Here is a 24,743-nt window from a genome sequence, read left to right as displayed (position 1 = left end):
CCATGGAGCTGCCTGGGGTCTGGACGGCTCCTCTCTGCCCCTCCCTTCCTGCCCACTCCAAATCTCAGAGCTCGAGGAGCGCCAGGGGTGACCATATGAGCTGCAAGGGAGCGGAGACCCTTCCTAAAGCGGTTGATCAGATGACAGCCTTTACCGCAAAATTGCTAGTAAATGCACGTTTTTCCTAGCATTTGGTGACATTTTTTTTTCCCTAAACATGAGTGCTTTTTCTGAACTAAATTTGAACAGCTTACTAAACCGGGACTGTTAATTTTCCTAAACACAACAAACACCATCTCGTGAAAACCAAACTACATAGTAAAGCTCAAGGTTAAAACAGCAAATCATTCTAGGAGTTAAGACTACAAAACTACACCAGAATTTTGATTTGCATCTCGAGGAGAAGGAGATGACAGACGATATTTCATTCCCTTACATGGTTAATGTCACATCGAATTTCTGTTCACAAATTCCTAGACCTCTCATGTTTAACTTTTTTGCTTATCATTTTTGCCTCATATTTTCAGACCTCAGAAAAAGCTTTTAATTCACAGGGTTATCACTTTACCTACCAGAAGATAAGTTGACCAGCTCAGTCTTTTTGTACTCGTACAGTCTTCGGCTTTATTTACATCAGAGAATCACGAGTGTGACCATAAAGAAGTTAATGATTTAGCATCACCAGCCTTGCTTATGCTGGAAATAGAAGGGTTTACAGATTTTCCAGAAGGCTATTTGAAGGTTGACAAGAAGTACACTTTACTTAACTAGACCTTCCATTTCTACCTCCTGCAAAGGAATCCCTTTACATGTACGGGTAGCATACGGTCAGCATGACGACACAGGCTGGACTTGGGAGCTGAGCCACTCACCAGGGCTTTGGCGTTGGGGTTTGCTTTCTTGTCCAAGAGAACCTTGGCGACTTTGTAATGGCCGCAGTGGGCAGCCACGTGCAGGGCGGTCAGGTAGTCGTTGGTGACGTCGTCCACCGGCACGTTATGCTGGAGGAGAAGTTGGACGCAGTTTAAATGATCCCCCTGCGTAGCCATGTGCAATGGAGACAATCCGTTCTGGAACACAGAAGAAGAGCAGAACTTACTGTTTTACCTTCAAACGCAAACAGCCTGACAACATACAGAACAAGTATGAACAGACGAAAACCCTAGATGTGCATGTGGACATACTTTCTCTTTTTAAAAGGTTTTGTGGCAACTGTTTTGAACGGCAGCTACTTTCCTAATTGCTGTAAAGTCTACTACTGATTTCATTCCCAGTGAGTTGGAATACTTAATATTTAAGACTGAAAATTGTAAATCAACTATACTTCAATAAAAAAAATTGATAAAAAAAGACTGAAAAGGATAAAATTAAGGCAGGAACAGATTAGTATTCACTAGATTGGTTTTTTTTTTTAATTTAATTTTTTTGATGTGGGCCATTTTCAAAGTTTTTATTGAATTTGCTACAATACTGCCTGCTTTATGTCTTGGTTTTTTGGCAGCGAGGCATGTAGGATCTTAGCCCCCCAACCAGGGATTGAACCTGCACCCCCTGCCTTGTAAGGCAAAGTCCCAACCACTGCACTGTCGGGGAAATCCCACTAGATGAGTTTTTATTTGTCCTTCTGTGTTACTTATACTTGGTACTGAATATTACATTGATGAATTTTAAAAAAAGATCTGAATACAACACATTTCGTCTCACATCAATGTAGAAAGGAAAACTTTTCCCTTTTCCATCAGTCTGGTGCCCCCATGTGTCTATGGCAAGCAAAGGCAAGGCTTTGACAAACTGATTAATACTTGCCTCGGTTTAAATCAACTGGGTTCAATGACAGGTCATCATATGCAAAAAGGATAAGTAAAAAATTCATTTAGAGACCTGAGAGAAGGCATGAGTGGGATCTAAGGTAAATAAAACATTTAGCATTCAGCACGTGTTTCCTAGTGAAGGCAGAAAACAAGGTATTAAGATATCAGCCTTTTCAGACATGCTTCCTTTAAATGTGGAGGCAACGTGGAGCGGCCTGGAAAGTTCCTAGAGAAACCAACCATCAAGAGAGGCTCTAGTAATTACCGTAACCTAGCTTAACCTACGTGAGGGGAAAAAGTGACAGTAAATTCAGTTTCCAAAAAAATCATCATTACTGAACTCTGAAAATAAACTAAATACGCGCCGATGAACTAGGTGTATCTGAATCCTCTGGGTTGCCTTAAATTCCCCTAAGGTATCTATGAATGACATAAAACAGGAGTTCAAGACAAGGGGGAAAAAACAAGCCTTCCTTTGGCCACTCTCAGGGCATCACTCACTCACCATGTCATGTTTTTCAACTATTCGTGTTTCTTGAAAGCGAGAGGTTCATGGGTTATGATTTCCCCATATGGCCCAGCAGAGAGCCTTGTATATATAGAAGGAGTTCTATAAATAACAATGTAAATGTAAAGCCTTCATAAACTGCCAGTCAGTCAGAGTATTTCTGCCTAAAAAATTCCATTCCAACATCTTGAACCAAAGTAGAAACTAAGGTGCAACAAAGGATGGGAACATTTCTCACTTGAGATACTGCCACCCACGCGCATATGCACTTGTTTATCTCCTGCCAAAACATTCCTCCACTTTATGTTTTGATACAATCTTAGAGGAAAACACGAAGTAAACAAAGAAACAAAATCTCAGAGAACAAATGATTTCGTGGAGAGTAGAAATGGGAGGCTGTGTCAATAAAAGAAGGAAATTCTCTAATGATACCCAAAACCACCACCTTTGAGTGGGTAACTTATACATCACTGGGGAAGGACCAGAAGAAAGTAAGGATCATCTGTTGTGTGGAGAGAGGTCTTATTTCGTAGGGCATCATCATCAAGCTACAAATATGGATCCAGTGTGATGGTTTTTCTTAGCTCAGAAAGACGAAAGTCTGGAAGAATTAGAACTGTCTTAAAGTTCAGAATGCCTTCATTCACTTAATATTCATTCAACAAGTATCTGGTGAAAGTCTCCTACGTGCCAGGTGCTGATTTAGGTGCTTGGGGTACTGCACTGAACAAGACAAAGTTTTTGTTTTCATTTCACTGAAGAAAGAGACAGCAAGCAGGTAAAGACACTTTAAGGAGGCCTCTCTGAGAAGATGGCATTTGAGTTGAGAAATGTGTGAAGGCTGCAGAGATCTGGGACAGACAAAGGGAGTTCAGTCTGAGGGAACAGGAAATGAGAACAAATGTGATGTATTCTAGGAACTGAAAGGAGGCTGCTTGGCTGGAAGAAGGTAAGGACCAGAAGGAGAAATGAGACAGAGAGATGGTCAGATTCTGGTACGGAATTCTCAGTGCGGTGGGCGGAGGGACTTCCAGATAAACATGGTAGATGGGACATGTGTTTATCCACCCTTCCACAAACTCCACTAAAAAACACGAATGGAATTTAAAAGGTAACAACCACAGGGCACACACACATGTGGGTACATGCACACCCACACAACATGGGAAAGGAAACCAAAGCAGATGCGTGATGTCTACAAGCTCTGGAATACAGGAAGAGATTTTAAGTGTGTTAGCTGACCCATCAGAAGAGAGAAGGCTGACCACCTAAGTGTCTGTTGAGGGGTATAATCCGTGGTGTGCTGGGAAATGTTTAACGATATCCCTTTGAAATAGAAGAGTGCTGAGATGTAGCATTTACCAATTTCCATGGTGTAAAGACCTCTACACTATGACCAATCTCAAGCTATCAACGTGATGTTACTGAATATGGAACTGGGAAGAGACGTACATAATAGGCTCAACAATCTGACTCCAGTATACCATGAGGTATAATAAAGACAATAGATTTACCTCTCAAATGCCCAAAAGGCAGACGATATGGAAACATAGTACCTTGGAGGATAAAGATGAGGCTTAGGGCCCAAAGCAGTGTTGGTTCAGCTGCCTACGGAGTGGTCAAGCCTCCAGGCCGTTCCAACCCAGCAAAGCCAGATGACTGCCCCCTTCTACCTTGCAGGAAACCAGGAATTTAATCTCTGGAGAGAGATTCTAGATGCAGGGCTCAGGGCAGATCAGATGGCAGTGGTTAGGCTCTGGATTGAGAAGAGGTGTTCACAGAAGAAGGAAGAACTGTGTAGGTGTTAAGAGTATGGTCTCTAGGGTTAGACTGCCTGGGTTCAAATCCTTTTTCTGCCACTAGCTGAGACATCTTGAGAAGGTTACTTTCTTCTCTTTGGGTCTCAGTTTCTTCATCTATAAAAAGGGCATAATAGTAAAACTAGTATCTCATAGAGTTATTGTAAGGAATAAATGGGTTAATATATATAAACTGCTTAGAGCCCGGTATGTAGTAATTGCTCTGTAAATATTATTGTTGTTATGATTAAGGTATGCACAGAGGACCAGGAGAATGACAGTTCCATTTCCTTTTTTTTACTCAGTGTATTCACTCAGGTGTATACTGCAAAAGGTTAGAGGATTTGTCTCTCAAAAAACTCAACTTCCTAGAGAAAAGAACAACTTACCCTAACTTTAGGGACCCCTCGGACCCACTGCCACCTGATATACCTGAGAAGAGCCCTGCCTGCACTCTCATGGACTTTCCACTCAAAGGTGAGTGCCTGACACTTACAGTCAGGTATAGACATTAGTGGGCAACCCTCACCATGAAAGAGAGAGTCAAAGCCAACAAAGAGAAGACAGGAAATCTGAGGCGTCAGGGACAGATGAGAGGCAGAAAGAATGTAAAGAAAAGTCATCTTGAATGTTCTCTGAAAGGCAACAGAATGTATTGCATCCATAAAACAAGAACTGGATGCTTTAAGAAAAGAAGCTCTCAGAGGACAAGAAAATGAAAAGCACTGAAGAAAAAAGTCAAGGAGATTTCTCAGGGAAAAAAGCTAAATAGATAATGAAATGAACACTAGAAGAATGATGAGACAATGGTGTGCTTTTTAATTGTGCCTATACCGCTTTGATAAAATGAAAATTAATTTTAAAGAGAACGATGGGAATTAATTGGAGGCCTTTTATGCAAGAGGTTGACATGGTTTAGTTGACAGTTTATATGGTCACTCTGACTGCAAAACGGTAAAGGGATTGGAAAGAAGCAGGTGGGAAGTGGGGGACCAATAAGGAAGTGGTTACGGTGCTTCAGGAAGATGATGTAGCTCAAAGACAGCAGTGGAAGGGAGAGAAGATAGATATGGACTATGTGAAAGGAAAAGGAACAAATAGAATGGTTTAGATGAGAAGCACTCAGAAGTCCAAGATGTCATCACATGCAGTGAAAAATGGTGGCTGCTTAATTCTGTTGGATAATCGCTCCAAAGGCTCGCCAATCTAAACCCCGCATTTCAAATGAGTGATGGAATTGTTCAGACCACCTTGACCCTGTCCATCTTCACCAGAGTTGTTGAGTAAACACTGATCAGAGTGCAAACAGGAGTAAGATGTGCTTTCGTTTTGTTTTGTTTGTATAGAATTTAGAGCTCTTTATAAAGCTTAACATAGCTTCAAAAAATCACTGGTTTGATTTATAAAAACAGTAATGACTCTGAGGTAGCTTGTATGTCCCCAAATTTATTTACAAATATTCTCTTTTTCAAATACTGTCAAATTGTTTTACCATTTAAAAATCCAGAAGATACTCAGTAAAACATCATTTTTTTTTTCAGGCAATCATCATGTGTTCCCTTCAGATACGTCAACTTTTCCAAAGGCCTGAGCAAGGTATAATCTTTCCAAAGTTTCCAGTCTTGATCAGTTAAATGATATCTTGGCCCTTCTGATAGTCTGTGAACTCTCAAGAAATAAACCCAAGTGGCTAGAGAAAGCATGCCAGCACCCAGACTTTAGACTGCAGATCTTGGAGTCTTTCTTTCCCCAGCAAGCAATCATTTCTGAGTTATGAAAATTTCATAGAATAAAATCAAGCAGTAAGTATCCCCCAAACAAAACAAAATAAAAACAAAAGCAACACACACACACAAATGACTTTGTGATAGCGTGCATTGCATCTGAAGGCCTCATAAACCCAAACTTGATCTTCAGGGTCACCAAAGATGTGGTGCACAGAGCCATGCTAATTGCTAAATTCAAACTATGGCATTTTCTACGCCACTGGAAGGCTGGGTGAAGTAACCAGTCAAGGGATTCAAAGCTAAATACAGTGTGATGCCCAAACACCTAGGGAGAAGTTACCTTGGTTTTTGAGAGAATGGGGGCAGCTCGATCCAGCAGCATCTCCACCACCTGCTCGTGGCCACTCCGCGCTCCACAGTGCAGCGGTGTCAGGCCATCCTATCAAACAAGGCAACATCTTCAATTACATTTGATGCGAAATTCTATAAACGAGTGCATTCTGTCAAGGCTCAGCGCAGCATCCAACATGCTGTGGACCAGTGAGCGTCAAACATTTACTCATGTATCTCATAAAACAACTTTATATTTTCAACTAGAGGACTCAATTTTTCATCAGTTTAAGTAGTTGCCAAGTGTGTAATTCCACACAAAACTGACATTTAAAAATATAACTCTTCCACTACTCTTTTGACTGTCCAATGGAATTTAAATACTATACGTAATTTGATATCCACCATTAAAAAAAAATACACACATCTTTAAAATAGGAGTTTGTAACGGAAATTTTACGTTGGTCCTTTTTGCTCCTGCATGGCTATTTCCATTCTACTTTCCCCATATAATTTTATCTTCATGTAATATAATTTTATGCTTGAGTGATTTTATTGATTACCATATCATATTTCCCTGCTGCAAAAATACATAAATTTACATTTTAAAAAGGTTTAAAGATTTCCTGAGAACATAAGCCTTTATTTAAGTATCAAAAATAAATCTCCTGATTAGAATTATAATTATTCAAATACAATGGATCAAAACAGCAAAAATACATTACACATTTTATGATTATTAAGCAAGAGTAACGATTTATTAAAAATTCCTCTCTGCCTGAGATGTACTTTTTTCACAACTAGTTCATGGATATGCTAATGAGCATTATTAACTGCTAGGATGAGACCGGGTTCAGCATCAGTATCTCCCTAATTTTCATCTTTATAAATGTTAGTGCTGAGACATCTTCTCTGCATAAATAAGTAGTTGGGCTTCTGTTTTGGCAGTGCCACTAATTCTCTAAACTCCTGAATTCCATGCCAAAAATCACTTAATAATCTTTCATCAAAGATTTTCTGCAATGATCCATCTTCAGACAACTCCAATAGGTCCTTCCTTTTTGGTGGCGGCAATAGGATTTCAAAGCACTTGACGTGCAGAGAATTGGTTACCTAATCATTAGGATTATGCAGTTCTTAACAGGACACCAGTGGTTTCAACACTTCCCTTTTCCCCTCTCCATCTCCCCTTCCCCTCAGAGGCTTTGCACCCTGGGGCCATGTCGGTGAGAGTTAGAGTCAGGCTTTTCTTTAGGACTAGGGGAGAAGTGCTATTTTCCCACCTAAAAAATAGGTGGGAAAGGAGAATTAACAGGGAGTTGAGGAAGTGGAAATGAATTCACTTAAAACTACCTAAGTGGCTCCAAATCGTATGGAGAAGTTTTCACACACCCTGGCTTATGTGTTCCCCAACTTGAAGATTCCTGCTGTTGACAATACCTACCCTAAGGATAGTCACATTTCAAAATACATCACAAGTTGATTTAATGTATTCAAATCACTTTCTGTGAGGGTGAGTCAAAAATTATCCCCACTCTGGCTGTAGAATTTATTTTAATTAACTTTTAGAAGAGACAAATACATCATTTTTCAACATAATCTCCTTGCTTTTCAATACACTGTGTCCATCTGTCAACAAGCTTTCATATTCCCTCATTAAAAAATGTTTTAGGCTGAGCTGTGAGCCACAATGCACCACTGTCTTCACTTCTTCATCAGAAGTGAATCTTCATCCTTGTAGGGCTGCTTGCAGGGGACCAAACAGGTGAAAGTCCAATGGAGCAAGATCAGGACTATAGGGAGGATGCTTTAACACCTCAAAATGAAGTTTTTGCAGAGTGTCGGCAGTGTGGGCAGAACTGTGTGGACGTGCATTGTCATGTAAGATCACAACGCCCTTGGATAGCAGTCCTCTGGGTTTAATCTGAAGTTTAGGCTTCAGCTTTTCAATAAGCATCTCACTGGAATGAGCACTGTTGATTGTTGAACTTTTTCCTGATAATGTTCCAATATTGGCCCTTGAGAATCCCAGAAAACTGTAAGCAACAATCTTCCAGCTGATGGTTGACTTTTGAACTTTTTCTTGGTTAGTGATTGAGGGTGTTTCCATTCCATACTCTGCCATTTACTCTCAGGCTCGTAGTGATGAATCCATGTCTCATCACCAGTAATGATTCTCTTTAAGAAACTTTCACCTTCCTTAGAGTATAGGTCCAAATGTTGTTTCAGATATCCAAACGCTTCTGTTTATGCTCTTCCGTGAGTTGTTTCAGTACCCATCTCGCACAAACTTTTCGAAACCTAAGTCTGTCATCAATTACTTTGTTTTGAGGTGTTAAAGCATCCTCCCTATAGTCCTGATCTTGCTCCATTGGACTTTCACCTGTTTGGTCCCCTGCAAGCAGTCCTACAAGGATGAAGATTTACTTCTGATGAAGAAGTGAAGACAGTGGTGCATTCATGGCTCACAGCTCAGCCTAAAACATTTTTTAATGAGGGAATATGAAAGCTTGTTGACAGATGGACACAGTGTATTGAAAAGCAAGGAGATTATGTTGAAAAATGATGTATTTGTCTCTTCTAAAAGTTAATTAAAATAAATTCTACAGCCAGAGTGGGGATAATTTTTGATTCACCCTCATAGATTGTGTGAGCACATTTTGAAAGTAAGCCTATTATCCTAATATATAATCACTAAGGTACAATCCTATTTCTAAACTGCTAGCCAAATCTCAATAGAATTAAAATTCCTTAAAAAATGAGACTTGAATTCCAAATATGACATGAGCTGGTTTGTATATGTTTGAGCATGTTTAAAAATTCTACCTTTTACGCTGATTTAAAACATTTACTCTTCTAACGTGAAGTTAAGCAATGTAATAGTCTTTTAAGTTGGAAACAGCATTTTCCTAGTAAAATAGAATAAAATACAATCTGAGAACAAATTAAAAGTATACCATGGAGTCCAAATGTCTTCCCAGTAATGTAAAACCTGAAAATATCTGAAGGAGAAATAATACAATAATCACATCCACCTTCCAACACCCAGAAATTTTCATATTCTCTGAATGTGATTGTCTTTTATGAACTAAAAGATCAAATTTGATCCTCTCATTTTCTCATAAGTAGACTCTATCATATAAGGGATGACAGAGTATATGTAGGCATTTTCAAACTACGGTCACACACACAATATTATTTACCATTGAAAACTCATTTATCATTTTCAAAGAAAACTCATTTATCTTTGGAAATGATCTTCCCCCAAGCAAAATCCTACATACTGAATAACAAAGTGTTTGGCTATCTAAGAGCAAAGTCTGTCTCGACTCCTTAATCCTTTGAAGTACATTGTTCCTTACAGACATATATTTTTGCTGACTTCATCTTTTTAAAAAAGTTTTAATTATGAAAAACTTCAAACATATTTCAGACTAAAGTAGACTGAACAGTGTAGTGAGCCTCTAGGTACCTGGTGGACAGCATCAACAAATGTCACCTTGGGATCCACCTTGATTCATCTATATCCTGACCTTTTCTCCTTTCTTTATATTGTTTTGAAGCAAATCCAAAACATTCGATCACTGTCTTCTCACAAGACCCTATACGGAAGGTATGATCTTCTTTTTGTAAATGAAGACTGAGGTTCAAAGAGTCCAAGGCTGCATGGGCTGAATTCAGAATGAGGCCAGTGCTGACTGCAGGACAAATAAGGCATATCTTGGGAGGAGTTATTAAGACAAAGCCCCTCTGCTCAAACTTTCAGCCACTCCTCACCTTCTTTTATCTGCGTTCTGTGGCTGCTACTTCTGACCTCTGCTGCTTATTAAAAACTTATAGAATCTGGAGACTCAGCCAGGAAAAGTGACTTTTTTTCAGCAGTGTCAGAGCTGTGAAGGGCTTTCCATTCTAGCCACTGCTCCTTTTATCAGTGATAAAGTCCGTGAGTTCCCCAAGGAAAGCCTCATCAGTTCCTAGCTGAACTGCAAAGAGCTACCTGAAGCACAGTTCTTTCAACTGTAGTTTTACTTGCAGTATTTTAAACATTGATTGCAAATGGCTGACTCCTTTGTATCTTCTGCAAATTTGCTCTGAAACTTTTCAAAGGTGCATGGCTCTTCAAATAGCAGGAATCCCGGCAGGAGAGATCGCTTTTAGCAGGAAGCTGTACGAGATGTCATAACTGTCTGGTTGCACAGACAGTGCCGGCCTGGCTGTGGGGACCATCATAGGTCAGTGGAAAACGAGTGCCTAGAGTTAATGTAAGATCTTTAATTAGCACCACAGTTTCTACAGTCACGAAGATCGACATGACCAGCTGAACCACATTGAGCTAGGAAAGTATCTGCCATGTAGTGATTCACAGTTCAGTTAAAAAAAAAAAAAAAAAAAAGCCGGCATTGACATTACTTAATACCAATTTTGGGGGGACAAAAAGTAGATACTTAAATTCCAAACTGATTTCTTTAGCTTTGAAATAGGTGTGGCTTACATTCATGTTCTGATTATGATAACCCTGTGTTCAAAAAGATCTTTAATGACTGTCATTCATTCCTCAGTCGCGTCTAAATTCCTCAGGTTAGCATTCAAAGCCTTCCAATCAGTTGCTGCTACACTTGACTATTCCCTAATCCCCGTCCCTTCTACCTCAATTAAACTCTCTGCAGTTCCTGGTGAAAGCCTCCCATGTTCTTGTTTCTCTGTTTTGCACACACTACTTCATATGCCTCGAAGTTCTCTTTCTACTTTTGCCAAGATCCAAATCCTTACCACTTAAAGTACAGTTTTTCTTGGAAGACTTTTCCAAAGCTAGACATAACCATTCTACCATCAGGATTCCCCTTGTGTTTTATCTGATTTCTTTGGGGTTATCTATGACTTTTGACATGGTATTTTAGTTCTTTGTGAGCATGTATTATCATTCCAACAAGTCTGTTCCTGAGGACAAAGTTACTGGCTTAAAAGGGATACTTGAATCTCACAGAGAAGGTAACTCAGCACCATGTTGGTGAAAGTTGCTTAATAAAAACGACTATGGGATTTCCCTGGTGGTCCAGTGGTTAAGAGTCCACCTTCCAATGCAAGGGATGTTGGTTCAATCCTGGTCAGGGAACTAAGATCCCACGTGCTGTGGGGCAACTAAGCCCACATGCCACAACTACTGAGCCTGCATGCCACAACTAGAGAAGCCTGTGTGCCACAACAAAAAGATCCCGCATGCCACAATGAAGATCCTATGTGGGGCTTCCTAGGTGGCGAAGTGGTTAAGAATCCGCCTGCCAATGCAGGGGAAATGGGTTCGATCCCCGCTCCAGGAAGATCCCACATGCCACAGAGCAACGAAGCCCGTGTGCCACAACTATTGAGCCTGAGCTTTAGAGCCCGTGAGCCACAACTATTGAACCCATATGCTGCAACTACTGAAGCCCACGCACCTAGAGCCCGTGCTCTGCAACAAGAGAAGCCACGGCAATGAGGAGCCCGCGCACCACAGCGAAGAGTAGCCCCCACTCACCGCAACTAAAAGGAAAGCCCGTGCACAGCAAAAAAAGACCCAACACAACCAAAATAAATAAATTTATAAAAATAAAAAAGAAATTAACACTATATTGTAAAGCAACTATAATTCAAATAAAAAATAAGAAAGTAAGACAAATATCAGAATATTTGCTCTAAGATTTTTTTCCTCTTTCTAATTCAGAACATTATAAGCTCAAAAAAAGCTACTGTGGATACTGTGTTTTGCAACCCAGTAGTGAACTGATTTACATAGCAAGGAACTCCTTTCCTTAAAATTAGAGGAATGCTTTTTCCAATACAAAATACAAAATCTTACCTGCTCCCAACCCCTGGAAATTTACAATTAATGTACAGTGTCACTTCGAATGGGTCCTGGACCAAAAAGCAGTTCTTCAACCATATACAACAGTATATAGTTTTGACCTCTAGTTGAAAAATGCTTGACAAAGGCAATTCTTGAGGCTCACAGGAGGCTGCCTCAAAAACGCAGCATATGCAGTTGGACAGGAGAGAAGGAGAGAGGATGTGTAGTTGCCATAGTAACATTATGGGGAGGAAATGAAATTGCATGGGGTTAGTGATTTTTTTTCCCTCCAATTCTCCTGATTTCTAAAGCACTAACATAATGAACAAGTATTCCCTTGGGCAGAATTCTGAAGCAACACAAACGGGCAAGTCTAGATCTCATATTTCATCTCAGTGACAGTAATCTGATTAGTGAGGTGGGGAACTGCACTCTACTGGCTGGACAAAAGGCTCTCTCCTGTTAGACAAAGAGCAAAACCTTGCACACTTGGAGGTCGAAAAGATTTTCTTTCAGGTTTTTCTGAAAAGCATGGAGCGGGACATTAACGCATCACACTTAGGAATACTGAACCCAGAATACGCTCCTAACAGGTTGAATTTGCTCAAAGCTGATACTGAAATGACAAATTCCTGACCAGGGAAACACTTTCAGAAAGAGACATAATTTATTTTGATTACGATCCTCTAGGTTCCTTTCTAGTCTTCCTTTTAAGCAAAACTCATACTCAATAGAAGGGAAAGGAAGTCAAGCAGAGAGAATTCTATGGATGTGTACTTTTTTCTATGTCATGGATATAAAACAGGACGTGATATTTAACAGGAGGTTGAAAACAGTGAAAGAGAAAGCAGGTAGTGCTCGCAAGAGAAGAGTTATAATGATAGCCAGAGATTAATTAAAAGGCACCAATTGCAGTTTAATAGCAAAGCTATTCTCATATCTGTATTTTTCTTTAAAAATTCTGACTGTACCCTCATTTGTGCATGTTGGGTAATTGTAGATTTGGCCTGAGAGAAAGTGAAATAACATTTTTGACATCCCTCTGTTGTCCCAGGCACTTTATATTTGTGATCTTATTGAATTTTTATAACAACTCATGAGAAAGGCATCAGAAGTTCCCTTTATAGATGAAAAAGCTGCTCCCCAGGATTAATGGAACTACCCAAGGTCACGAGCAAGTTAATGGTTCCCATTAGAACTTACACTCAGGGTTGACTCCCTCAGAGGGACTGGATTTCTTCTGCTTTACCAAGTAATCTCCTTTTAAGATCAAGAATTCATTTCTGCCATTTATATATAGGAGAGAAAAATATCTCTTTCTAATGCCCTTCCTGTTGTCATGCCATACATGCTATATGTTTAGAATTAAACTAAACTAAAATCCTTCCGTTGTTCTTTCTGCTTAGAAGACTAGAGCTTTCTCTCTGAGCCTAGAACACACCCATATACTATCTGTCATGTATTTCTCCAGTCTGTTCGTCCTGTTTTTTCTTCCTTCTTTCTTATCTTCTTTTGGGGTGAGTATTGTTTAGTACCCTAGTGACTGATTCATCATATACGTCGCTGACTCTTCCTTTGGCTTTTTAACTAAACTGTTCCCTTTCTTTCTTTCTTTTGTTTTTTTTTTTAGTGGTGGCCCTAGAGACTAAAATATGTACGCTTATCACAGTCCAAATAATATTAATTATATTATACAGTAATAATATTTGAATATTATGTATTGAACTAATATTGTTCTCACATATGAGAATTCTGCAATAATTCCATTTATATTAGTAGTTTCATCTTTTGTGCTCTAAATACATATGTAACTTTTACATGCATTATAAACCTCATAACAGATTGATATCATTCAGTCAACTTTTTAAAAATTTAAGAAAATAAAAAGTTTTTTATGTGATTATTTATTACTTCTAACTTGTCTCTACTTTATTTAGATACACACCTCCATCTAGTATCATTTCCCTTCAGAATGAAGAACTTCCTTCAGTATTTCTTTAAGTGTGGGTTTGATGGTAACAAGTTATCTCAGCTTTGTTTATCTGAAACTATATTTTACTTTTATTATGGAAATATACTTTTACTGGATATAAATTCTAGGTTAACAGATATTTTTCATTCAGCACCTTAACGATGTTTTATTGTCTTCTGACCTCCAGTGTTTCTGATAAGAAGTCAGGTAACAGTCTCATCATTGTTTTTCCATTTATAATGCATCTTTTCTTCTCGCTGCTTAAAAAATTTTCTCTTTTTGACATTGAGCAGTTTCAGTATGATGTGCCTCTGTGTGGTTTTCTTTCTATTTATCCTCCTTGGAGTGCTAAGTTTCCTGGGTTTGGGGGTTGAAGTTTATGATTTAATTTGGATATATATATTTAAAAAAACTTTTTTTTCTACCCCAATCTCTTTTTCCTCTGCCTTTTAGACTCCATTGTATGTAGTTAGCTGGCTTGCTATTATTCCACAGATTGTTGATATGGTGTTAATTTCATTTTTAAACTTTTAGCTTTCTGTTCTTCAGTTTGGATAATTTTTATGACTGCTCTTCAAATTCTCAATTCTTTCTTTGTACTCAATCAGCTGTTTATCCCATTCAATGACTTTTAAAAAATTCAGATATTGTGTTTTTCAATTGTAGGATTTCTATCTTTTTTTTTTTTTAAGCTTTCCTTATTTCTCCTGAAACTCTTCTTTTCTTCACCCATTATATCTGTATTTTCATTCAGATTATTTAACATGTTTAATGTGTAATAATTTTAAATTATATTCCGGGTATTGTAAATACTATAACAACACTGGAACTTGTAGGGACTTGCTTTCAGGCTTTCAACAATAGGTCTATTTCAGTTTTATCCTTATTCCCAGAGTGATCCCTTTAGTCCTGGGGGATAGCTGTAATTCCTAAGATGCAGTCTTTCCTGAGTTTCAATTAAAAGTCAAAGATGTTTACCAAGCCTCTCTGATCTGGTAATTCTGCCTCCCATGCAGCAGGTAGTTGCTGAACTTTCTTTGCAGGTTTCCATCTTTTAGCAGTTATTTTCCTCTGACCACCCTGGAGTTTGACCCTGCACATGCACCGTTCAGGGGTCAGCCAAGGACTGGGGAGTGTTACGCTGATTTCCCTCCTGTCGGAGATTTCCCCCCTGTCGGTGATTTCCCCCCTAAACGTCCAGCCACTCTTACAGCCCCAAACTTGATCCTCTGTCCTCAAGACAATAAAACTCAAAACAACTGCGACTTTCTGCACAAGCTCTCATAGTACGCTGTGCTGAGAAGTGAGTGCTGCCACGTGAATTCAGGTGTCCTCCTGTGTTATTTAGTTCTTTCACAAGTTGAGTTCACTCCAATTTATGCCTGCTTTTGATGCTTTTCAGTGTCTCCAAACATGTTTTTTAAAGATATTTTTCTAGAGTTTATGATTTTTATCAATACAAGCTACTCTACCATTATTTAAAGCCAGAACTTTACATTTGAAAAAAAACATGAATATGTGGCTTCTATACACCACACCAACATAGTTCGTGTTTGTTCTGATCATTACTGCTTCAGGAATATTCCTTCTCCATAGATGAGAGAATTCTTGAATTTTCAGTAGACAGAAACTGAATAGCTGATTATAAAATATAATTTTAAAAATGTAAAATTGCTTTTTTTTTTTAAACAGTTCTTAGGAGATGTTACATGGGGAGAAAAACCAATTCAAATTAAGATTGCCAATTAAAAACAAAACAAATAATGACATTTATTGTATCTTTCCTTTAAGGAAGGAGGATAATTAAAGAGGTTTTTTGTTGGTAACTGTAGAGTGCTTGTGTGCCTAATGGATATAGAGTTATTTAAAAGAAATAGGATGTGAACGTTACCAACATACATCAAGGGAAAACAGGAGAAATACTGGATTACTTTCAGAGCACCAGCTCTGGGAACCAGATAGCAATTAACTAAAATAATAACTGTCCTGAGGTTGCTTTGTAGATTCTTCAAGAGAGCCAGGCTTCAGTGGCATACGCGATTTACCCAATGCCTTCAGGTCTCTAATTTGGTAAGGCAAATGAGGGTTCCAACATGGTGTAAAATCATCAGGGAAGAGAGAAAGAGAAAAAAAGATGCTTCTGTCATGTTCTCAGAACTCTTTGCAACTCTCAAAAACACTCTTTCCTTCAAAGAGACTTTCATGTCTGGAAGTTAAGAGAATTTCATGATTGCTTGTTCTTTCTTTCTTTTTCTTTTTTTAATTAAGACTTTTTTTTCTTAGAGCAATTTAAGTTTCATAGCAAAATTTGGGGAAGGTGCCCTTGTTCTTCTGTGAGTCCAAATAAATACTTTCAATTCACTTTTAATATTTCTGTTATAAAAATAAAAAATGACTATATTTTTGAATGACATAAAAGAAATATTTTCAAATTAGTCTTGAGTAATGTAGAGACCCAGAGTCTTGTGCATTATTTCAAATACTCTTGTCAACATGTCTATGTTAGAACTCCAAGGAGCAAGTATTGTATTAGAATTTTCTCTTTGGTAGAGATTATTTTATGACTATGAAATATTTAATATTTTCTTTAAGGATTTATTTTTAACCAAGGCAATAACACTGGAAATATAGTAAAAGCAAAACTCAATAGCAATAGTTATTTTTCCTTCATCTTTAACCTAAGAAATATAACCAGTTACACTTCTGGGAAAGGATAAGCTAAATTATAGGACATCTAAGTGTCTCCTCACACCTTTCCAGAATTGTAAGAACTTAACAAGTCACAGATTTGAGATACTCTGAAAACCCTTTATCTACCTGTGCACAAATATCTCTTTATTCTTATAAATCAAATGGATGCCATTAACTTCAGGGAGCAAAATTACATTATCACAGGACCAGTATAAAGTCAAATAAAGTAAGACCTTTCCGCAAATGTAACATTAAGATGTGTAACTTATTTATATATTCAGCAAATACTTATTAAACATCTAGTACATGCTAGGAAGCACTTAGCAAAGTGCTATAGACATTAAGATGAATGGGTGCTTCTGAGTGTCAGGGTATGGCTTTGAGTGCAATATTGTATTAACGGGCTTATATTGGGATGTAGGTAGTGGCATGTTGCTAGAAAGGCTGGAAGTTGGAAGAGGAATAGTTAGAGCAGCATTCTGGAAATCAGAGTAGTAATAATATGACTCTACCTGGAACTCCTGAATATTCTCTGAAGCACTAAATACAAGCACTGCTGCCTTTATTATCAGATGGAGAACTCAGAAGTTGTCACAAAGTCTTTACCTGGTTCTAATTTGGGGTCCATATTGAGCCTCTGATTTGGCTGTGAATTGATGCAAAGGAAAATAAAAATGAGGAGAGACCACCCACTGCAAAGTATCTTCCTTCAAAAAGGATACAAATACACATGCTAGCTTTGCAGAGAGTGAGAGTTAAACCGAAAGAAATAGCAGCTAGCGTAAGCAGTCATTCTTTTTTTTTTTAATTCATTTGTATCATATTTTATTTATTTATTTTTTATGGCGCACGGGCTTAGTTGCTCTGTGGCATGTGGAATCTTCCCAGAGCAGGGCTCGAACCCATATCTCCTGCCTTGGCAGGCGGATTCTTTACCACTGCGCCACTTAGGAAGTCCAGCAGTCATTCTTAGCAAAGCATTTCCGTAAGGAAACAAATTAGGATGCTGCATATAGACCAGATTGAAGCATCTGCCTTGATATGTGTATATATCTCGGTACCTTTGCCACCACTATTACCTCATAAATTATGTTGTTGTTATCATGGTGAGACTATCAAAGCTCTACTCTCATAGCAACTTTCCAGTGTACAATACAGTATTGTTAACTACAGTCACCATGATACACCTCAGATCCTTGAACTTATTTATCTCATGACTGATATTCTGTATCGTCTGACCAACATCTCCTCATTTCCCCCAACTCTCAGCCCCTGGCAACCACCATTCCATTCCATTCTCTGCCCTATGAATTCCATGTTTTCAGATTCTACATCTAAGTGATATCACATAGTAGTTGTCCTTCTCTGACTTATTTCACTTAGTGTAATGCCATCAAGGTTCATCCATGTTGTTGCAAATGGCAGGATTTCTTTTGATTGAGTTATATTCCATATATATTGTCCACTGACGTCATTGATGGTTACTTAGGGTGTTTCCATGTCTTGGCAATTGTGAATAATGTTGCAATGAGCATGGGAGTGCAGGTATCTCTTCAAGATAGTGATTTCATTCCCTTTGGATATATACCCCAAAGGGGGATTGCTGACCTTTATTGAAATGCTCCAAAATACCTTTTGGAAATGCAGTCTAAATGCTACATTAAAGCTTTATCAATTAATCAATAAAGATCTAGTGTTTTCCCCCCATGAAAACAGTGGGTGTTTTAATAATTTTTTTTAAACCCTCCAAATCTTATATTTCAGGAGCACCACCTTTTTTGTCTAGTCTCCTGCCCTGCTGACTCCCAATAACTTCCCAGATTTGAGGGTTGTGTCATCAATCTAATTTATCGATTAAGTCACCAGTGATTCTCTCTCTTTCTCCTGGGACTCTCATGATGGGTAGAGTGTTTTCACTTAATAGCATCCCAAAGTTCTGTAGGTTTTTTTCATTCCTTAAAAAAAAATTAATTAATTAATTAATTAATTAACTTAGGGCTGTGTTGGGTCTTCATTACTGTGCATGGGCTTTTTTTAGTTGTGGTGAGTGAGGGCTACTCTTTGGTGCAGTGTTTGGGCTTCTCATTGCCATGGCTTCTCTTGTTGTACAGCATGGGCTCTAGGCGTGAGGGCTTCAGTAGTTGTGACTCACGGGCTCTAGAGCGCAGGCTCAGTAGTCGTGGCGCACAAGCTTAGTTGCTCCGTGGCATGTGGGATATTCCCAGACCCCGGATGGAACCCATGTCCCTTGCATAGGCAGGTGGATTCTTTTTTTTTAATTTAATTTTATTTATTTATTGGCTGCATTGGGTCTTCATTGTTGCACACGGGCTTTCTCTAGCTGCTGAGAGCGGGGGCTACTGTTCATTGTGGTGCGCAGGCTCCTCATTGTAGTGGCCTCTCTTATTGCAGAGCATGGGCCCTAGGCGCGTGGGCTTCAATAGTTGCGGCACATGGGCTCAACAGTTGGGGCTCATGGGCTCTAGAGCACAGGCTCAATAGTTGTGGCTCACAGGCTTAGCTGCTATGTGGCATGTTCGATCCCAGGGCAGGGATCGAACCCATGTCCCCTGCATTGACAGGCGAATTCTTTACCACTGTGCCACCTAGGAAGTCCCTAGGCAGGTGGATTCTTAACCACTGTGCAACCAGGGAAGTCCTCTTCATTCCTTTTTATTCTTTTTTCTTTTATTCCTCTGATTGGATAGTTTCAAATGCTCTTTCTTCTACTAGGTCCAGTCTGCTGTTGAAGCTCTCTACTGAATTCTTCAGTTCAGTCACTGTAATCTTTAGCTCCAAAATTTCTGTTTGGTTGTCTTTTTATATTTTCTATCTCTGTACTGAACTCTCATTTTGTTCTTGTGTTTTTTTCCCTGATTTTGTTAAATTGTTTACTTGTGTTTTCTTGTAGTCCTCTGAGCATCTTAAGAACAGTTACTCTGAACCCTTTGTTGGGCAATTCCTATATCCCCATTTCTCCATTTCTTTCAATCACTGAAAGTTTACTGTGTTCCTCTGGTGGTGTCCTGTTACCCTGATCCTTCATGATCCTCGCAGCCTTGCACAGATGCTGTGCACTCAGAGAAGCAGTTGCCTCTTCCAGACTTTATGGGCTGACTTCGGGATGGAAAGACCTTCCCCTGCAGGTGGGAGCATCCTCTCACCTTGGGTTTACTGGTGCAGGGTGCCAAATGCAGGATTGGCAGTGGGGGTGATGTCTCATCCGCTCAGGCCACTGCGGTCCACAGCACTGACCACAGTGACTGCAAGGGCTGCTGGAGACCTCAGTGGCACCGCAGGTCCAGTGGGTCAGAATGTGGGCAGGCACGGGTGGTGGCTGGAGCTGGGAGTGCACACACACTCGGTTGCAGGGGCCAACTGCTGGTGCCTATGCAGTGGCAAGCGCTTGTTTCAGACACGCGCACAGAGGTGGGGGCAAGGGCCAGCGGCAGGTACACTGGCAGCTGTGGGGGCCCTTGGCTGTCAGCGCCCATCACTGTGGCTGCAAGGACACGTCACGGGTGCACGGCAGTGGAGGCTGGCATTGGGAGTCAGGTTGGAAGCATGCAGGTACACAGCTGGAGGGGCCCACTGCAGGTCAGCCCAGGGGTGCAGGCCAGTGACAGGAGATAGGGCCAGGTCTCGCCCGTAAGAGCCATGGGGGACCTGGCTATTGGTGTGCGCTCCTGTGGCTGCAGGGTCTCCCCAGGGGCGTGCAGGGCAGTGGAGGCTGGTCATGAGGGTCTGGTCGGGAGCATGCAGGTGCACAGCTGGCGGGTGGCTGTGCACGTGCTGAGTGGCAGAGGTCAGCAACTAGAGACAGAGCCGAATTCACGTCCGCAAGGAGCTGTGAGGGCCTCAGTTGTCGGCCTGCACTTCCGTGGCGGCAGGATCTTGCCACAGGTGTGCCCACGGCAGCAGAAGCCTGTGACGAGGGTCAGGCCGCCAGCGCAGCGGTGCACAGCTGGAAGGGCCAGCCTCAAGCACGTGCACAGAAGGGGGGGGTCCCCCACGCGGGTCTAGGCTGCTGTCTTGTGTGGCCGCAGAGGCCCGGGCCGGCTGCCGGTGCGGATCCTAGGTCCCCACGGGGCAGTGGGAGGTAAAGAGCAGGGAGGGATTCAGGTGGCTGGTGTCTTCAAATATATTTGCGGGGTAAAGACCAGTGACATCTGCAGGGGGTCTGTGGCAGCTGTGCTGGCCATCAGTTACTTCGGTGGCAGAAGGTGCCGGGGTCTGCAGAGCAGGTCACAGGGACGCACAGTCACTGCCAGTGTGTGGCTGAGGCCGGCCGCCCCTGCTCTCTTCCCTCCCCACCTCTATTCGTCCCAGCTGTGCCCGTCCCTGGGTGGGGTGAAACCCATGTGGGTCCTCTGCTCAGCGCCCTGAAAGGATGGAGAAGCTGTTGGCTCACCCCGCTCTCGCTTTCTTGGTGAGGGGAACGCGTTCCAGCTGGGGAGCCTTCCTCTCGGCCCTGAGCGGTGCTGGCCTGGGGGATGGGATGACACGGGCCAAACGAAGGCATTCCGCCTCCGCTTTTGCTGCACTCTTCCTCCCACTGTGCTGCTGAGGTCCCTTCAGTGGGCTCATGGGCTCCCCTAGAGTTCTCTCTGATGGTGTATTGCTGTCTGGTTGTTGATCTTGGTGGGTGACGGGGGCTGGCAGCTCCTACTTCATCCTGGCCACATCACTCCAACATATATCACCACCCTGACGTTCACTGTAACTAATTGTTCTTAAAGTGACGACATCCAGTGCCCCAGCAGCTGGGAGGGCTTGGGAAATCACTGGGAATGACTCACTCTCTGTACTGAGATGGAAACTAAGACTCAGGAGGATGAACTTTCCTCAGGTCATGATCTCACTTGCTAGTCACGCTTAAGACTAGCGATCAGGCACTAGGGTTAAAAAAAAAACCTCACTCTCATCCTGCTTTTCCAGCTGGTCACATTTGCTCAGATCCTACATAAATGACTCTGACCACAATTCAAGATTGTTTCCCTGGTTGAAAAGGCAGTAAGAAGAGTCTGCTTTTCTTTTTTTTAATGTCACTCCTTTTATTTTTATTTTTTTGGCCGCACTGTGCGGCATGCATGTGGGATCTCAGTTCCCTGACCGGGGATCGAACCCGTGCCCCCTGCAGTGGGTGCACGGAGTCTTAACCACTGGACCACCAGGGAAGTCCCAGAAGAGTCTGCTTTTAAACTGAATCCTTCATTAGTTCGGCAGGCATGCAGGGAACAGAGCAAGCCAACGCGGTCCCTTAGAGTGTGCTGGCCCCTGAGGTGAAACCCAGAGTTGTTTTCCTGTCTCTAAACCCAGGGGATTGGTGTGCAGCAGGTCAGACTGTTGATGTAACAAGGTAGCTACAAAACTAGGAAGTACCTGGCAGGAAGCAGATGGGTAGATAACAATATTTATTTTCTAAAGAGCTACTGGGTTGAATCATTAAAACTTGTTTTTATAAAAAAATTTGCTTTCCATTTTGAGGCTTGTCCCCAGGGCTTTCTGACATTTTATGGCTCCCCCCCTTCACCCACACACCCGGTCACTGCTCAGCCATTTCAGCCAGAGAGAAGGGAAGCTTTGATGGGACAGCACAAAATAGTTGACATATTTGGGGTATGTACTATGTTTTCTTCCATGACGTCTGCCAGGAATTCAGTCCGTGCTTGAGTGACACCCCGCTGCCCCCCATGCAGGACAACAGAAGAATGACAGCCTTTTCTTGTTCTCGGTTTCTCCAAGTCTCCTCCACATCCACACGGCACCAACATAACACAGGAGAAAATAATGGATGAAACTGAATGGATGGTGAAAAGAGGTCTACATCTTGTTTAAAATAAGAAGCCTTTCAGAACAGGGAGACAAAAGGGCATAGAAACTAAGTGTATTCTGAATTCGCCCATGTCCAGTCGTACTCCGGATAAAAGCGTCAGACATACAGAAGTGTTTGTATGTTTTCATCCTGGCCCTCCTCTGTGACACCATGTGCCCCTTTAAGATGGGACCTGAATTTCCTACATACCCTGTCCTCCTCTCACTGTACCAAATACAGCAAGCAAGTGCTTGATAAATGATGCAAAATGACTGACGAGCAATTTTGCTATTCTAGTGATTGATGATTGTATCAATAGAGGAAGAAATGAGGTCATTTCTAATCCACACACTCAGTTAAACCCCAGCTGGATATCCAGGTACAGCTCTTCAAGCTTCTCTTTTCTGCTTGGCTCCTGTACCTCTCTTCGCTCTTCACAAAAATGCTCCCGATTCACAAGTGACCCGTCAGCTCTCTTAGAAGCCAAGTGGCATAAGCAACGATTCTCCAATGACGCCTTACAACTGCTTTAAACAGCCTGGACTCAGCGGAAGACCCCTGCCATTTAAAGCAACAGTTGTAGCTACTGGTGATGGCGTCTCTGCAAAGACTGCCAAGTCAATGCCTTGAGACTTCTCTTCAATTTACCCCCAGTCAGACAGTCTTCTAGGGGGTCAACCTTCATCTGCCCTCATTCCTCCTCTCCAGAAAGCTTGTTTCTTTTACGTTACATACATGTTTTTCAGGTTTAATAGTTACCAAAATAAAGAAGTCTCAGTCTCCTGCTCAGTACTCATGCTGGACTGTCTTTGGGTCAGAGGACACAGGGGACAAACTACCCATCAGCTTCACGAGGTCAGGGGAGGTGTCTTGTCGTCTTGCTCTCTCACTCGGCTCTGTCTGGCCCCACAGCAGGCACTCAATAATCATTTATTGATTGAGTGCACGCAGTGAATGACAAATGAAGCAGTGAATCAAGGAACTACAGGAATCAAGTTCAGGTTACCGGTCCAGTTTTAGAAACATGGAGATCAGGATTCTTGGAAAGAGGAAGCATAGGATTGCGGGAGATACAATTACAGGACGGGGAAAACTCTCCTGAACCCTTAGAGAGGAGGATGTTTGTGAGACCACATTCTGCTCACTTTTACTGAGAAAGAAAACCCCTGGTTAGAAGTTTAATGTTCATTGCGGTTCTGAGTTATACAAGCACACCTCATGTTACTGTGCTTTGCTCTATCGCTCTTTGCAGATATTGCATTTTTTACAGATTGAAGGTTGGTGGCTACCCTGTGTCAGGCAAGACCACTGGCGCCATTTTTCCAACAGCATTTGCTCCCTTTGTGCCTCTGTGTCACATTTTGGTAATTCTCGCAACATTTCAAACTTCTTCATTAGTGTTATATTTGTTACAGTGATCTCTGGTCAGTGATTTTTATGTTACTATTGCAAAAAGATTCTGACTTGCTAAAGGCTTAGATAATGGTTAGCGTTTTTAAGCAATAAAGTATTTTTTAAATTAAAGTATATACATTTTAAAAGACAATGTTATTTTACACTTACTAGTCTATAGTATAGTAATAAACAAAACTTTTCTATACACTGGGAAACCAAAAAATTCCTGTGACTCACTTACTAGTAATATTTGCTTTATCACAGTGGTCTAGAACTGAACCCACAATATCTCTGAGGTGTGCGTCTACTAGCAATGGCTGGGATTATTTCTGGTCTACTTTATGCTAACACAGTTTATAAACATTAGCTTGATCACTGCACCAACCCTTCAGGGTCCATTAATTTTATTTTCAGATAGAGAAATTACATGAAGAAGGTTATATCACTGACCTGAGTCAGCCAGCTAAGCTCACCATCTGGAATTCCAACTTGATTCTAAGTTTCATTTCTTTCCCCTCCCGCTACGGTGCATCCCACTGCACAAGCAACATGTCAAACACCTAGCTAGACTGATGTGTGTCAATAAAGTTTTTAAAATTGTGATTAAAAAAACCCCACACAACATAAAATTTACTCTTTTAACCACTTTTAAGTGTACAGTTCAGTAGTGTTAACTATATTCACATTGTTGTATAACATCTCTAGAACTTTATCTTGCAATATTGACACTTTATCCCATTATACAACTCTCCATTTCCCTGTGCCCCAAGTCCCAGGTAACCATCATTCTACTTCTGTTTCTACTGCTTGATACCTCCTATAAGTGGGATCACACAGTATTTGTACTTTTGTGACTGGCTTCTGTCACTTA

The 24,743-nt window shown here is 40.9% G+C and overlaps 1 protein-coding gene across 3 annotated transcripts in view; it reads right to left on the bottom strand.

The window, feature by feature from the left end:
- Positions 1–24,743, bottom strand: part of ANK3 (ankyrin 3) — a 679,472-nt gene that overhangs the window by 152,156 nt on the left and 502,573 nt on the right. For all 3 annotated transcript variants that reach the window (XM_057734351.1, XM_057734352.1, XM_057734350.1), the window contains 2 exons: positions 6,186–6,284; positions 873–1,070 (listed from right to left, as the gene is read on the bottom strand). In XM_057734351.1, the coding sequence (XP_057590334.1) occupies positions 873–1,070; positions 6,186–6,284 (297 nt within the window). The remainder of the gene's footprint in view (positions 1–872; positions 1,071–6,185; positions 6,285–24,743) is intronic.

Source organism: Hippopotamus amphibius, chromosome 5 (assembly GCF_030028045.1).
Source record: "Hippopotamus amphibius kiboko isolate mHipAmp2 chromosome 5, mHipAmp2.hap2, whole genome shotgun sequence".
Taxonomy (NCBI): domain Eukaryota; kingdom Metazoa; phylum Chordata; class Mammalia; order Artiodactyla; family Hippopotamidae; genus Hippopotamus; species Hippopotamus amphibius.
The sequence above is the reverse complement of the archived record's forward strand: the minus strand, read 5'-3'. Positions and strand labels throughout refer to the sequence as shown.